The sequence below is a fragment of the Dipteris shenzhenensis genome, chromosome 15, assembly GCF_047967505.1.
Source record: "Dipteris shenzhenensis isolate YYH24624 ecotype China chromosome 15, Dip_SZ_1.0, whole genome shotgun sequence".
Taxonomy (NCBI): Eukaryota; Viridiplantae; Streptophyta; class Polypodiopsida; order Gleicheniales; family Dipteridaceae; genus Dipteris; species Dipteris shenzhenensis.
The window spans coordinates 15,468,666-15,485,726 of NC_141610.1; the positions used below are offsets into that span (position 1 = coordinate 15,468,666).

Below are 17,061 nucleotides of genomic sequence, written 5' to 3' on the forward strand. Positions count from 1 at the left end.
CGCGTGTCCCTACCCCTCCCTCTCCTGCCGCCCCCCTCTCCGCTTCAGTAGCAACTTCTTTCGCTTCGACACCCTTGTCATCAGGCAAGGGAACGTTGACGCCCCCTTCTGCTTCCTCATCGCAGTAGTAAGTCCGTTCAGAGAGGGATCTCGAGGGACAAGGCTCGTCCTCCCGACCAGCAGCTCCCAACCTCCAGCCTGGGCGTCCCTTACCGCGGGACTTTTGAAGGTTAGGACCCTGGAACTATCTGGAGATTCTGAAGTCATACCCTCTACAATGGAGGTAACGCTCATGGTCCTTCAACCCCGGAAGGAGGGTTTGATCAGTGCAGTGGGATCTCAGACACACCCCGTTTGGAGATTTCCGTTTGCCTCCATAGGGTTGGAGAAGTGGTCCCCGGAGGTGTTTGATGCTATTTTGGGTAATCAGATTACGCTCATGATGGACGAGTGGATGGGACCACAGGGAATAGATCTTTGGTATGCCCATGGCACGGAGGCGAACTTTCAGCTGAGCTTCACGCGCGAGGAGTTGGTAACCACAAACTCAAGACCTTGGCGAGGATGTTATATGCAGTATCAAGCAGAGTGATTGGCCTCCACTATCGGATATCTGACCTATCTCCCCCTTTCGGGATCAAACAGATCCACCCCCTGCTCAAGGATTGAGGGAGAAGGCTTGTGTCAAAGGTCTACTGGCAAGCTAAACGGAAAGGGGTGGATATAATCTCCCAGAAGTTCCGGAAGAAGGCCGGAGTCAAGCCATCCTCCCTCGGGCACTTCTGGGTTGGGAGAGCCTTGAGGGCTTCCCAGAGCTCCGTGAAAGGCTCCTCACGTCTGCTGCATAAGTCCCGCGAGACTATTGTCAGAATGTGATCCCAAACTAGCTCTTGGGCCACAAGACCAGCTGGGGTCATCCTCTCCGTTTGAAAGAGCTGGCTGTAAAACCCGGTGGTCATGTCAAGAATCTTTTGCGGGTCAATGTGCATGATACCCTGCGAGTCCCGGAGACGCTGTAGCTGTGTGCCTGTCGATCGGGGCCCAGTGGTCTGAAAGAACTGCTTCGTCATCTTGTCCCGCTGCTGTACCCAACGGCCCAGGGGAAGTGGTAGAACTCAGCCTGCCGCAGCTCCGTGTCTTGGAGCTCGAGATGGGCGCTCTCAAATCTGTCACTAAGCCACTAAGAAGCTGGGTCCTGCTCCCTGAGTCTCTCTATGGAGGCTAGGTCTCTCCTCAAAGGCCGCTCGCGCTCCTGAAGGGACCTCCTCGGCCTAAGGGCGTGAGCCTGCAACTCCACACTACTTCTCTGAATCGCATCGCAGCCACCCACGCAGCCCAGCTCTCACCACTCGGTGCCATCTCTGACTGCTCCCAAATCTCTGCCATAACTAGTTGAATCTCCTCATCTTGCAAGAGGTCCGCTGGAATGCGGATCCCCTTTTGGGGGAGACCTCGGTAGGGCTGATCCAAGTGAAGTGCCACTGGAGAGTGGTCGGACATCGTGGTACCTGTCAGAATCCCAGTAGATTCGCCCCAACATAGAAGCGGTCTAATCTCTCGAGCAATCCATCGTGTCTCCTCTATCCAAAGGAGAAGAGAAGGCTGCCAGGAGTCCTGCTGAACTCTGGCTCTCTCCATAGGTCTCTGTCACTGCTCATGAAAATGAACTGCTTCCAGGTATTACGCTCTGCTGCTGGCATCTCAGAGAACGAGGCGCCGCCCTACTTATCTTTCCCAAACTCCAGGTTGTTGAATTCCCCTCCAACAATCCAGGAGTCAACATCCGGAAGACACTTGATAGCCTCCTCCAAAAGGCCGGGCGGTGCTGTCTCCATGCTGGGGCATACTCGTTCAGGATCCCAATCCTGGACTCTCCCGTCCGAACTCCCATCCAAACTGCCCGTCCTGGAATGAGTTGGCCTTGATCGTAGACCTCTGAAGCCAAAGTCTGTGAGACTGAGATGCAGACCCCTCCGCTCCTTGACTTGGAGTTTGCAGATGACACGGTCTTGTATGTTAAGGGCACCACAGTGAGTCTAGAGAGAGTCAGAGGCGCCCTGGCTATCTATTGTGAGGCCTCGGGAGCACGAATCAACTGGAGGAAATCCATAGGCTCTTCACGAGCTTTGACGAGACACAGGAGATCCGTGAGTGGGGGAGTGACTTTGGTTTCAGATGGATACCGTGGGGCCAGACAACGAGATACCTCAGATGCCAGGTGGGTATTGACATCACAGCAGAGCAGCAGATTGCCCCGGTCCTTGAGAGTGTTCGGCGCAAGCTTCTCTATTGGAGCTCGGCCAAACTCTCCCTCGCAGGTCACGCCTTAGTGGCAAACCAGATCCTTCTTGCCACGGCCTGGTATATTGCCTCCTGCTGGTGCTTTCACAGAGGATGCATTGGGCAGCTTCGATGGTTGGTACGGAACTTCCTTCGAGCAGGTTCAGATGGCACGAGGAACACTAGGGCCCGAGTAGCTTGGGAGACGGTGATCATGCCGCAGGCACCGGGAGGCTTGGGTATCATTGATCTGGAGATGTTGAGCAGGGCCCTTTTGGGCAAGTTGGTGGTTTGTGGCCTCACCCCAGGTGCAGAGCCTTGGAAGCTCCTCTTACAGCGAGGGCTTCTGAGGAACACCCCATGCACTTGGGGACAGTGACAACCTTCACATAGGTGGATCTTCTCAGAGGCCCCCCTTATGGGGAAGGGCTCCCCCTTGATAAGGAGTCTTCACAGGGTTTGGTAGAGACTAGCAGGGGGTCTCATCCGTGCTCCGCACAGATGCAGAGAGGAGTTTGATCCCCAGCCCCTTATGTGGCACCTAGAGGTCAGAGATCAGGAGGGATGTATGCTCGGGAAGCGGACTCACATTGGTTGGACACAGTGGGACAATGATCCAACAGGGTCTTTTGGTCGCTGGAGCAGACTACCTATGGAGGCAGAGGCGAGGCTTGACGCCCTAGCGCATCTGCGTGGGACAGGGCAGCAGATGGGCGAGATCGACTTAGCCATTTCTGAGTCTTGGTGGGAAGGACTTCACATTTGGAGAGACAACAGATGGTTGGGGCAGTTTTCCCGTATTGGTGTTCCCTTGAGGATATTGATGCAGCACGGCAGCACGCACCTCGGCTTCTTCCGTGTAGGACTTGGAGGCCTGCTTCAGCCCCTCGCTGGGAGCGACACTGAGATGGATGGGAGTCTTGATGGGATACATTGGCGGATGATCAGAGTGGTAGGACGCTTGGGGAAGGAGTGGCACATTGACCCTCCCAGTATCTCAGAGCAGGAGGCCTCTAGATGGCGCCTTTGGTTGTTGGAGGGTAGACCCTTGAGGGAGGTCCAGTGGGATCCGGGGGAGTGGTTCTGGCCGCGGCCTAGCTGAGACGGTGGATGAGGTGCCCTTCTTTTCCTACACCACATGGATTGGCAAGAGACTTCAGATGGACTCATCGAGGTGGACACCTCGAGGGAGAGACACTGGGTGACCCAGAGAGTGCCTCGGGATGTTCGCTCCAAGTTGTGGACGCGGTTGTGGTCTAGCTTGTGGCCGAGGAAGATCTCATACTTCTTATGGTTGGTAGTCCACGGAGGCTTGTCCATCGGCCCGTGGTTGGAGTAGATGCGAGTGGAGGGACAGTGCCATCTCAAGAGCATGACACGTATGCAGAGTCTTCACAGAGACTACACTTGGGGGATGGTGGCTTGGTTGACAGAGAGGACACGTGTTTCAGATTGATGAGATCTCCCCAGCCTACCGGATACATGGTCAGAGCATTCAGAGGATTGCACTCCACGAGGCACTCAGGATCATGATACGTATGTAGAGTCTTCACAGAGACTACACTTGGGGGATGGTGGCTTGGTTGACAGAGAGAGGACACACGTTTCAGATTGATGAGATCTCCCCAGCCTACCGGATATAGGGTCAGAGCATTCAGAGGATTGCACTCCACGAGGCAGTCCCCCCTGACACCCTAGCTCCTCCTCCTCCCTAGTTTGGGAGGTGGTAGCCAGCATCACTGCTTGGAACATTTGGGTGGCTTGCTGGAGTCTTGATGGGAGAGCACCCGGTTCCTCCCTCGGCTACCCTAGCTGCCATCTGGCAGGATATTATTTACACTCTACGGTCCACTTGGGAGCGTGGGACTCCAAGCATCAGGGCGACTATTGAGAGGCGTGCTTGTTTCTGCAAGGCTTGGCTTGCAGGTGTTTTCTACATCTTCACTCCGCGAGGGATTCACTAGTTGTATAGTCCCCCCACTTGGCTGTTAGCCCCAGTTCCAGAGATCCCGTAGACAGTGAGCTGGGCTTCTCTGGAACAGGCCGGTTTCTTTCTTTCAGCCTTTTCCGGTTTTTTCCATACTCAGCACCTTCGGGGCTGCTGTCTTGTATGAAATCTTTCAAGCATTAATAGAAGGTTCCTTTCTTTGGGGAAAAAAAAAAGAAAAAAGTAAGGGAAAACTACTACGATTTGTTTCCTGTGCCTTGAAAAAGTTGGTTAGGAAATATTAATAGTAGACACTATGAATAGTTTGAAGTAAGGTGATATTATTTGAGATTGCCCACAAGTACATTTGTGGAGCCCATGGTTTGCTTTCACTCATATTAGCTGCTAATGTCTTTGAGTTGATCATTTTTATCAAATGACAATGCATGATTCCATTGTTTGTCTTTCACTTATATGAGCTGGTAATGGCTTTGAGTTTATCATTTTTATCAAAAGAAAAGGCATGATTCTTGTGTCTTGTTGTGGCTAAAGGCATGCCAGTTCTGGTTTAATTGCGTTAGTTGTCCAATCCATTTGTTTTATTGTTTTCTAAATAAGATATAACTTATGGTAAAGTGCTCTTTGAATTTTATTGTTTGCTATCCACCTTGCCTGGGAAATAGGTCAAGAAGAATCATGAAGAAATTTGGATGTAGACCCTTGGCATTTTGGCTTGCGCTAGAAATTCTGAAGCAGTGTGACTTTCGTCTTATGGCAGCTTGCAGTATTAGCGGGAGACTTTTTATTATCGAGAGCATCTGTTGCACTTGCTTCCTTGAAGAACACAGAGGTAATTATTGGCTTGCTGAGGTTTTTGATCTTAGGAAGTGCTTTAGATCAAATTTTAGCAAGTTTGTATTTGCATATGGGCATGCACTTTCTTTGTCTGCTGATGTATGAAGTGGGCAACACATTGATAAGGCTTCAGTGTCATGTGAAAGTTGTATTTGTCACTCGAAATGTTGTGCTTAGACTGAGTTTTTTTAGTTTTTTAGTTTTCCAGCTCTAAGCACAACAGTTCTGCTTGTGTATCAGGTTTTCTATCAGTCTCATAGACCCATCAGTCTTCCGTAGACTATAATAAACTTTCTTTCTTTCTTTCTAAATTGCATTATGGACTTGGTACATTTATTCTAAATAGGCGTTGCCTTTTTGCAATAGATGCTTGCAGCTCATAGTGATCCCTTGTATTCTTGGGCAGACAAGTAGGTGCTCTTTTGATACTCTATATTCTCCTTTTGTAGCTATATGCATTTGTTGAGATGTTGCTGATCGTGTCACTGAGCAAGAGGTTGATGATGCTGTGGCTCAAAAAAGTTGAGAAATGTAGGAAGCTAGAACAGTCCCTCGCGAGCTGCTCCGTACTGTTGAGAAGGGCAAGCTCTCTGCACCACTTCTTGGCTACACATCTTGAGACCAGAGACAATTAGATGCCAACTTTCTTGAATCAGCTTGGGCCCGTAATTTGCTGGAAATGAATGAACCTTATTGGTTTCATTATGCACGTGATAATGTTCATTTGATGCATGCTATGCAAGGGGAGCCATTTAGAAAAACCACACTTGTGATTAGCTGGAGTTGCTTGTGGGAAAGCAAGCAATAGGTACAAAGTGGGTATATAAGTTGAAACGTAGATCAGATGGATCTATTGCAGGTACAACGGCCGTCTCATTGCAAAAAGCTATGCTAAAAAAAGGGCATTATGATGAGGCATTTGCTCTCACTTCTCGTATGACTACCATTAGGTGTGTGGTTGCCATGGTTGCATTTTATGGATGGCATATCCATCACTTGAACATCAAAACTGCATTTTTGAATGGGGACCTCATGGAAGAGGTTTATGGATCTCAACCCATTGATTTTGTTGTACTTGGCAAGAAATACAAAGTTAAAGAAAGCCTTGTATGGCTTGAAACAGGCTCCTAGAGCGTAGTATGCAAAGATTGATGCCTTTTTGACTAGCCAGGATATACAGAACAGTCCAAATGAAAGCACCCTTTATGTCAAGGAGGAGGAGGTGATTTTGTCATCATTGTCTTGTTTGTTCATGACATTTTTGTCACGGTTGCTAATGCTATAACAATTACAGACTTTAAGGCTGGATTGCAAAAGACAGTCGAGGTGTTTGATTTGGGGTTGCTACGCTACTACTTGGGCATTCATTTTGTACAAGATGATAAGAGCATAGGTTTTTGCACTCCAAGTACATAGGAAACTGCTTGAATGGTACAAATTTCAGAATTGCAAGCCCATTTCAACTCCTATGGAGCCATGGCTTAAGTTATCCATGCATGATGATAGTGAGCCGTTTGATGCCACCATTTGTAGACACCAGGCTGTGGGATGCCTAATTTACTTGTGTAATACATGGGATAGAAATGCAGCAAGCAGTATCCTAGTTGAGCAGATTTATGCACAACCCAAAGACTTCACATTGGTAGACTCATGCGAGGGCGATCAGCTTGGTCTTGTGTCCAACACATCAGAATGTGGGAGATCTTTTCACCAAAGCTTTACCTTGTGAAAAGTTTGAGGCCTTTTACAAAGCGTTGAGCTTACATTCGTTTGGTGATTGATATTATTCTTTATGCATTCCGACATCATCACAAGGGGTGGTAGAAATATTAATCTCTAAGGCAATGGCCAAGGTAATAAGGGTGAGGGGCCCTTTTTCCCTTTATAAGGTTTCCCCACTAACCACAGTTAGTGGTTGAGTTAGTCACTACATGTATGCTTACCCTAGCTAGAGTGCATTCCTAGGGTTTTTTCTTTATGACTACCCTATTGTAATCCCTCGTTGTGTGTTGCTGAATTCTCAATATAGCTTTACTCCCTCTTATGTTCTCTTTGAACTTTCACTCCATTTTCCAACAAGAGATACATTTGTATTGGGATCAAGGTTCGTGTTACATTCCTGGATGACCAAAGCAAGCCTTGGCTTAGCAGTGGGGGGTAAAATTTTTTTTTGGGGGGGGGGGGGGGGGGGGAGGGGGTTCTCCAATGCTAAAGTTGGGAGTGGGTATATCTAGATTGGAGGTGGAAATGGGCATTGACGATCTTGCTAAATTCATTCAAGCTTTAGGCCATATAATTTCGAGGGGCGTGGACTCTCCTTATAGAGTGTATTGTGGCCATATACATTGCAACGTTTGCGAGCTGAAGACCTTTGTGGTCCAAGGGATGTATGTGTCTAGTACAATTTTTTGCCCCTCTTCATGATGCATAGCAGCTCTTCTTCTAAACAACTTGCCTTAGGGAAGGAGGACATCAAAGGAAAATAAATGTGGCAATACGTTGATGGCTCCTGAGCTTGCTTTAGTTTCTGTTGTAAAGTGCAAGTCATGGGTTTAGCCTCCTTCAACGACCATCAAAATATTTAGAGTTTGATGTAATTCAATCGTATAGTAGGTTGTAGCTTGTAACTGTAGAGCGGCAAAATGGAGGCTTAGCCCTTCCAACTCAAATCAGAAGGGATATAATCTATTCGATTCAACCATGTTGCTACAGCTGGTTTGAAATCAATGTGTTGTCACGAGGACGTGAAATTATGGGACTTTTGATTTGCGACTCCCGTAATTTGCGCGTGATTGCCTTGAGCCTCTGGGGCGTGAGGGTCTTGCCATGGGGTGGGACTTCGGGAATTAAAATTCCTAGTGGGCCCTTGGAAATAGTGAATGTGGGCCCAGTCACTAGGCAATTAATTCCTAGGGCCAAATGTGCAATAGGGGGCCAAAAGAGTGGTGCAATTAAATAACTGCTTTTAGGGACCAAAAGAGTGGTGCAATTAAAAAAACATTGCTTTTGGAGCCTAGGGCTTTAAAAGGGGGGAGGATCCCTTCTTTTAGATTCAGTTGGCCAAATCAGTTTCAGGGGAGTCAGAGCATCAGCTTGGAGCTTCCAGAGCCTGCCAGGGAAATTCGTTTTTACCCAAGGGCCAGTTTCAGGTGATCCTTCTTTTAGATTCAGTTGGCCAAATCAATTTCAGGGGAGCCAGATTCGTGTTTACCTAGGGGTCAGTTTTCGGTGATCCAGGGCCTGCCAGGGAAATTCGTTTTTACCCAGGGGCCAGTTCCAGGTGATCCAGGGCCTGCCAGAGCAAATCGCAATTGATCCCTTAGCTTGTAGCAAGTGGCGATTTCGGCCAGGGTGTGTGTTCTAGTTTGCGATTTGCTTTTGGGCTCTTCCAGGCTGTTCCAGGTGCCTGCGATTGGTTCTAGGGCTGTTCCAGGATTTTAGGACTTGACCAAGCTGCTTCGGGTGAATTGCGACTTGCCTTTTCAGGATTTCAGGCTCTGCAGGAGATTTCGACTTGATTTTCTGGAGCTTTCTGGGTGTTGTGACTGGTTTTGGTAACTTTCCAGGCGTGGGTATTCACTTCTAAGCTGCTCTTGGGGCTGTGCCAGAGCAGAATCAGCTTATCTCCGCAAGATATTGGTTTTCTAGCCAGGGTGACCTTTCTTATGTGGATTCCAGGTAGAAGAAGGCTTGTCTTTGCTTGCTTTTTCCGTTCCTAGGTTGGTTGCTGGCTAGTTATTGCGTTTGGGTTTATTTCCTCGCGAAGAAGGGTTCATTTATGTTGTTGGGCAGTGGCCAGGGAGGCTGCTGGGAAGTGTTTGGTTGGTTGATTGCACCAGAGTTCAGCTGTTGAGGGCTTTGTCTTGCAGTTGTTTAGCCGTGTTGGTTGGTTGGGCACTTGGATGTGCGATTGCAGGAGTGGTTCAGCTAGTGGATGCTATTGGGGTCTCTGTTGCATGCTTTGGTTGGCTGAGGATACAGGATTTCCTAGGGATTGGATGCCGTTCACCGTTTGAAGTTGAGCAGGGAATTACAGGGTGGGTTGGACGGGAAGTCTGAGGGCGTTGGTTTGCCTGTGGAGCAGCTTCCGAGAGACCTTTGTAATCAGTCTCTTGGCTTCAAATGAATGTTAAATAAATACCGCAAGGGGCGCCAGTGTTTGGGGCCAATCGTTGTCTTTGTTTCTGAGTAGGAGCGCTCTAGCTCCCCTGTGATTTGTGGTGTGTTGCAAATTTGCTTGTCTATTTACTGTATATGCTGTATTTGCGTGGATCCTACCACCCTTTACGTTGTTGAGGCTGGTTTCAGTGTAGTCGTTGAAAGCGGGCTATTTAGACAATCTTGGGTGTTGTGTTGTCGACCCTAGTGAGCTCATTAGTAATGACAAAGCTCTTATATCAATAGTTTGATTAATGGGTGACAAAGCTCTTTAGTGGTGTGACTAATGAGTTTAAACTTTATTAAGATTGGTTTTTTGCAGCTCATTTTAGCAGTTATAGTCATTAGCAAGGAGATCCGTACTAAAAGGATATTTTGTCGAGCAAATTCATTGAGATCACTCCCATGTTTTTTCAACATGACTTTAGACCAATTAGCAATTGTGAATGATGACCGACACATTTGAGAGTGCAAGAACTTCTATGGTTATGAACACTTAGGATTTGATCATGATCTTTTGTGAAATGGTCAACTAGTAGTTTGCGATGCTTCCTTTGTTGCTGAGCTATATGGAGACGATAGATATGAGACACAAGTATATACGTGGAAACATTCCCAGACTTGATCTTTATAATTACGTTAACAAACCTAGAGTAACTTCAGCACAGTGCCATTTAAAGTGATAAGATGTCACTTTTTGTAAACCTCAAGGAAAATTGAATTAGATGGGAATATTCCAAGATTTTATTCCTTAGAATTTAAAATCTTAAATTCACCATTCAACAAATTCACAACCCTATACATGACTTCACAAGTTCTAGAGTATTCTGTCTAAGACATTATGTGGAAATATTGCCAGACTTGATCTTTAAAGTTACATTGATAAACCTAGAGTAACTCCAGCCAGTGCCATTTAAAGGGATAAGATTTCACTATTTGTAAACTTCAGGGAGAATTGAACTAGATGGGAATATTCCGAGAATTGTTTGCTTAGAATTTATCCAAAATCTTAAATTCACCATTCAACAAATTCACAAGCTTATAGATGAGGTTCACAAGGTCTAGATATTCTGTCTAACAATTGCAGTCTCATAGAAAGTATCTGTATTCAGAATTTGCAATACACTATTAGAAGAAAATGAGGTCAGTAGGAATGTGATCTAGTTCTAGGACTATATTGTACAAAATGCCTTTAAAGATAAATGATTAAGCTATAAAAAACAGCTCATTTTCTCCTCAGAGACCTTGAGACCGCGCTCTCTCAGGTTTGGACAGCCATAGAAAGATCTAGACAAAAGCACAAAAGAGCAGTAGATAAGCACAACAGGGAGATTAATCTTCAAGAAGGAGATTGGGTACTCCTCAAGTTTGAGAAACTGAGACTTACGAAAAGAAAGGGTCTATCCAAATGTCTCCTAGATACTTACAGACCATTTCAGTTTAGTGAGCCAATAAATGAAATTGCATACCGACTAGAACTGCCAGAGAATTGGAAGATCGACAACGCCTTCCACGTGAGTCTTCTAAAGATAGATCAAGGACCGGAACCTACGGAGACAATCCAAGAAGAACCACCAGAGGTGGAAGAAATGGAGGAAATCCTCCAACTAGAACAAGTTCTGTATCACACAGAGAAGAAAGGACTCAGATGCAAGTTACCAGTAGGTATCTTGTCAAAGTTCAAGAACTATTCGGCACTAGATGCCAAGTGGGTGGATGAGGAGTTTTTCTGGAGTACCCCCACTATCTTGTTATCATCTTACCTAGAAAGAGTTGGTAGAGAAGGAAAATCTTGGAGCTCTACCTTTCCTCTCCTAGAGGAAGAATTGCCCTGCAGCCTCTCCTGCCCTGATCCAAGCTCCGGGGGCTGCTGCTGCTGAAGGTTAGAAACCTGTAGGAGTGATGATGGCCAAGGGCTACCTCTTATAGTGCCTCTTAGGCCCTAGAACTGGCCAACCAGCCTGCTGCAAACGCACGGATTGGGTGCTGACATCACGGACAGTCTGCTCCTGATGTCGCCGACTGTGCGGATGTCACCCAACTGCCATGTGGCAGTCCACATTTGCTGACATCGGTGCTGACCTGGTGCATCGATGTGGCGCTGCTGTCTGTGGCTGCTGTGCAGCTGTGGCAGTCCACATGACTGCTGCGCAGGGTGCTGACGTGGCTACCTGCGTGCCCTGCATGGGTGGCTGCCCACGTGGCAGACAATATGTCCACGGGGTGTGGATGCCTCTGACATGAGTTGCATGATATGCTTTCAAATTTGCAATCTCTAATATTGCAAAAGTTTGGAAAAGCATTGAAAAAACTAGGAAAGCGCATGGGTAGGCCAGGTGGACATTGAAAAAACTAGGAAACCGCATGGGTAGGCTAAGGAACTCAAGGAGGAAAATTAATTTGGCATTCAAATTTCAGTTTGCACATAACAGATTTTTAATTTTGCAACCTTAAAAGAGTTTGTACAACATTTTATCCAATAGTACATATGTTCCCTTAGCACTTGTAGATGAATGGTGTCAGTACACATGATGTGTGCTTTGTTGCACTAGAAACGACCATTAAATGGAGATGATGGACACAATTGCTTGGCATTACAGAGAGTTTCCTTGATGCTTTCAAGTTTCTGAAACACACATATTTTTGAAATCAATGGAAACAAAATCTCTGAACATAGGTGGGGGTTTCCTGCAACGTAGAAGCAGGGGTGCTTTTGGCTTAAGCTTGCCAACTGTAGGTAAGGTCACAGTTGACAGGTACGATCACATAAGATGTGTACCGTTCAATATTAGTATGGTACTAAATGAACTAAAACATGGTGAGCGTATGTTTGATGGTATGTTCGATACAAAAAAAAAGAGACAGATTTTAGAGTTTTAGAGTTTTAGAGTAGGTACTTGTACAAGCTTTTAAATCTTGATTCTTGAAACACAAACATGCTGCATAGGTGCTTGATGGAGATGGAGATCGAAATGCTTGATGCTTGGTGAGATGGAAGGGGAGATAGCTTGAGCCTTGTCACTTGATGGTGATGACATAAAAAAGGGCACTGCATAGATAAGATACATAAGATTTATATCAGATACATAGATGAACTCTTCTCCATTAGAGATGGGTATTTGAAATGGCTAGAGATGCAGCAGCCTCAGTCTGTTCTTTAGTCTAGTACTGAATCGTGGTCGTAACCTTTCTGGAATTGAATTCACATGAGGCTATTAAGAAGAATTTCCTTTCTATTGCAAGAAGATCTGTAGTTCTACAGTCTTTATGTCTGCAATTGCAGCAGTTTTTGCAAAAATTACCTGTCTTGCAAGCGATTTCAGACCAAGTCATTTGAGCTGGCATATGACTGTGACCTATGAAAGGTGTAAGATGTTAAGTGTGGGCTTGGAATCAGCCTGGAAGAGACAAAAATCTTCTAGCCTACATAGACAGTTCGGATTTGTTTTTTCTGAACTAGCATCCAAAGATAGCAAATCTACCTCCAACAGGGTTGCCCTCGTCCATCGAACGAGACGTCTTGTACGATCCGTACTGTCCCATCCCATCCCGTTTGTCATGTCATGTTCGATTTTATTTATTTATTTTTTTGGTTCTTTTGTTTATTTTTTTTGCCAAACTGATTTTGGGCCTCCCAAAGGGAAAAGTTCCATATAAACCCCCTCTCCCTTCACTATGATCTCGCCCTGAGCACCTACCTCTTGACTCTTGAGTCTCCCCTCTCAGACTTTAAAGAACAAAATAGTTTTTAAAAAACGGCAGTGTTTTATTTCATGAGCTATATTGGTGCGCATAACATCTTAATAGCTGCCCATTGTGCATGATCAAATCTTATCCAGATTTTGATTTTCATTCCCCATATAGAGATGAAATTTCATTTGAACTCTAGGAGGTATTAAGAGAGAAAAGATCAGCATTGCATGATGAAGCTGGCCACCATAAGAATGGAGTTGCAACAGTCATTGTAGTACAATAATTTAGAAATCCCTCCCTAAGTCAGCAATCTGTGTCACAAGCTAGAAACATATTCAAAGCAATAGAAATTTAAGTTAGAGCTGTTTTCAAAACAGCCTCGCTTCTCAAGCATGATTTTGTCCCCCAGCATGGAATCCCAACGCATATTCATGCAGTTAAAACAACCATGAGGTTGGAAAAGAACCCCATAAAGGACACCACCTGATTGTATGCTTTAATAGATACCCAAAGCAGGGTAGAGACCTCTAGAAACAAGGCCACTCAGCTATTTAGTTTCCAATATAGTCTTGCAAAGTTAAAGAGGCATTCAATAAAAAGCGAGGTAGCTCTCTTAATCAGGAAGTGATTCCAATATATTCTTGGCAAAGATATAACAGCATTCAACAAAAGGTAGGGAGCTCTTCTAATCAGAAAGTCACTCCAATATATTCTTGGCAAAGTTATAACAGTATTCAACGCAAGGGTGGTAACTCTTTTAATCAGGAAGTCATTTCAGCTGTAATAGCCTCCACTGCTCATTGAAGGAAGAGGAAACTCCCTTTGGCCTAGAGTTTCATTTGCATTCATTGCCCACAGTCACCGACATGGGCTGAAAGGAGAGATGTGGCTTGATTCAGTGCATGTCAACTTGATGTCTGGATAAAGCTTGTTTGGCTGTGACTTTGCCTGGCATCCTTTTCTATTTCCCTGTTTTAAGTAACCGCTTGGTTTCTTCATTCCAAACTTCCAAAACTAGTGAGATAAACACCTATACAACTAGAAGCAGTTGCATAGGAAAATGTGCTTCCAATCCTTGACTTTAGGAGGACTCACTAATTTTAAGTTTCTGTGTATGTACCCATCTTGTACATCCGAAAAGTCAAGGAAACAGTGTCTCAATGGATAAGGCGCAAGGGTGATGTGTTTTTGTTTTCTATATAACGTCGGAGACTGTCTGTCTTGTCATTTATGTGGCAGTTATGAAAATAGCAGATGCTTTTGTTGGTTTGCTTTTTCCCCTTGGGATCGGGGGGTTTTCTGAATTTACTTTGAAGCTAATCCATGGTGGTGCATGGCGTATCAAGCCATGATTAAAATGAACTTAAACATTTATTGTTAGATCAGTGTATGTGAGGCTAACTGTCAATTTATTGTATTGGAATAGTATTTCAATTACTTTTTCGTTGAGTTGTGTTTTAGGTCGTGGAGTTGCTATCTAAAGTATTGGAGCATCTTGTCACTGGAGAAATTATGCAAATGACTTCGTCTACAGAAAAAATCTGCAGGTGCAGCTGCAAAGCCAAATAGTTTAGCTGCTCGCCTTCTTTTTTGGGGAAAAGGGGGGGGGTAGTAAAAGACTGGTTAAATCAAGAGGCTAGAATGGCATGTGCTGGTGGGCTTTGCCTGTTTGTGTCTTTATGGATGAACTAGGCATTATGAATGGGAGATCCATCCTATGCATTAGACAATGCTAACACATAATAGGACATATTTCTTGCCTGGGTTTTATGCATCTTAGATGCCTTTTAAGTAAAGGACATGCACAACAAGGAAAGAAGTATATGCCACCTACATCAGCTTAGTTCAGTTGTTTCATTTGGGGTCTTGCATGTTGGGGGCAAGGGGTAATGATTTGGAAAGCCCTTAAGATGAATGTAAAAGCTTGCAAGGACTGGTGAGGCACTGAAGGATGTCTGAAAAATGTAGACGAAATGCTATTTTAGAACGCTTTAGTGATGATGAAATGCTATTACATTTTGTTTGTCTGTCTTGGTGATTTTTGCTTTTCTGAAATAAATGCTGTGAATCACGTAGCTGCCAGCTGACCTCATAATTCACTGCATTCATGTTCCACTAAAACAGCAGTGATGAGGTTGGAGTATGGATTCCTAGGAAAAGGATAGGGATATTGCATGGATTTGCCTACCCACAAGATGAAGAGGGTTTCAAACGTATCGATTCTGTATGAAGGCTATAGAACATGTGGAACACGAAGGCATTGCCATTATTTTGAATGCTTGCACTGAAACTCAGCCAAAATTTCTATCTACTACTCGCTCCCCTTCTAGCCTACCTCCTTCTCAGTCTGCTCACAATGGTAAGGCAAAATCCACCTTGATGTTCAAAAAGAGGAGCCCTCGACTCTTTCCCACACTTGGTGGAAGATGTCAATGGGAAGCTACGGGGATCGAATCTGGACATCCTATTCAGATATGATTATCGTGCATATGATGCGGATGACGTTGTGAGCCAACACTTGGCGAGCGCAAAGCAGATTGATTGGCACAGTGACTTTTACACTCTAAACGGAGTCTTCATGGTAAGCATGCCCCCTTGCCTTGTTCGACTGCTCCAGGTCGATAAGAGTGGATATCACCAATGTCAAGGACATGGTCTAGGCGACAAGTGAAGATGCAAGACATGGAATGGAAAGTAGAAAAGCAAGACTAGGCAAACATAATGGAAATGAAAGAATGCTAGAAAGAAATGTACAACTGGATGGTCATCTTCGTCTGCATCATCACTAGTGGCGGATGCCACCCAATTGGCATGATCCTTCGATTGTTGTTGGGAAAGCTTCTGGTAGCACCTGTCCTCCGTATGACCAAGCTTGTTGCAATATGTGCACTTGAACGGTTTGAATGTCTTTCCTCGGGTTGGTGGAGGCGATGGCCTAGGTCTGCATTTGCTGTGGAGGCAAGAGCTTGTGTAGTATCCGATAAGTAGGATGGAGATTCTTTGTTGCGGTGATCCTTTTCAAGAAGAAGAGACACCATACAGCCATTTTGTCCTCGTCATCCAGGGGACACTTCAAGTTGGAGAGTTGTTGAACTAAAGATTGAATTTTTGCTATATGTGCACTCAAGGTATTGCACTCTTCCATTTTCAACTTATAAAATTGCATTTTCAAAAAAACCTTGGAGTTGGTGATTTTGTTACCAAATATATTCTCGAGGCGTGCCCAAATCTCCTTTGCCATTGACTTGAAGTCGATGTGATGAATCAAAGAATCATCTAGGCAAAGCCCGATGATTGCGATGGCTCTCGAGTTGTGTTGCTTCCAAATCTTGCGTGTTGGAGGCTCCGTTGATGTAGCAAGATCATCATCTTCAATGGCATCCCAAACATTCTCCTTCATGAGAAGGAATTGGACCTTCATTTGCCATGTGGGGAATCCTTCCCCCGTGAATTTTTCCACAAGCAAGGAACTTGTCGATAGTGAACCCATTGTGGATGAGCTGGGAATGCAAGCAGAGAGAGCTGCAGTGTGTCCCTTTGACGGGCAGCTGGCGATAGGTGACAGCAACGTGGCTGAAAATTGCAGGCTACTTGCTGCGGGCAGTGGCAAAGGTACGCCTAGGAGCTGAGCAGGGAGCTGAGCTGAGCGGGTATTTGCAGCAGGGAGTTACGAGCTGAACTGCCACGAACTGAACAGTCACTACGAGCTGAGAACTCTAGTCGAATTTGCTTGATGAAGCCATTGTTGGTGAGGCTCGGATGGAGGAGTTGAGCTCAAAAATGGAATAGAGAAGGCAGTCCTCCAAGGGGAATGAGGGAGAGAGGCTCAGATGTTCTCAACCTCTTACCCCAACCTCTTGGAAGTTAACCTTGCTCTGATACCATATGAAGATGCAAGACATGGAATGGAAAGGAAAGTAGAAAAGCACGACTAGGCAAACATAATGGAAATGAAAGAATGCTAGAAAGAAATGTACAACCAAACTAAAGTACTTAATGTTCAAGAAAGGCTTGATTGATTTGACATGAGAAAGTACAATGCCTTTATAGGATAGGCGCACACACACTGTCAAATGTATATGGGATAAGTCCCATAGTGACACATGGCACTCTAGGATATAAAATAGTATAGTACTACTCTAGAACTC

The 17,061-nt window shown here is 45.3% G+C and overlaps 1 protein-coding gene across 2 annotated transcripts in view; it reads left to right on the forward strand.

Moving 5' to 3' along the window:
• GPS1 (geranyl diphosphate synthase 1) overlaps nucleotides 1–17,061 on the forward strand; it is an 87,817-nt gene that overhangs the window by 45,559 nt on the left and 25,197 nt on the right. For both annotated transcript variants that reach the window (XM_087386227.1, XM_087386228.1), the window contains exons 9-10: nucleotides 4,986–5,057; nucleotides 14,375–14,460. In XM_087386227.1, the coding sequence (XP_087242353.1) occupies nucleotides 4,986–5,057; nucleotides 14,375–14,460 (158 nt within the window). The remainder of the gene's footprint in view (nucleotides 1–4,985; nucleotides 5,058–14,374; nucleotides 14,461–17,061) is intronic.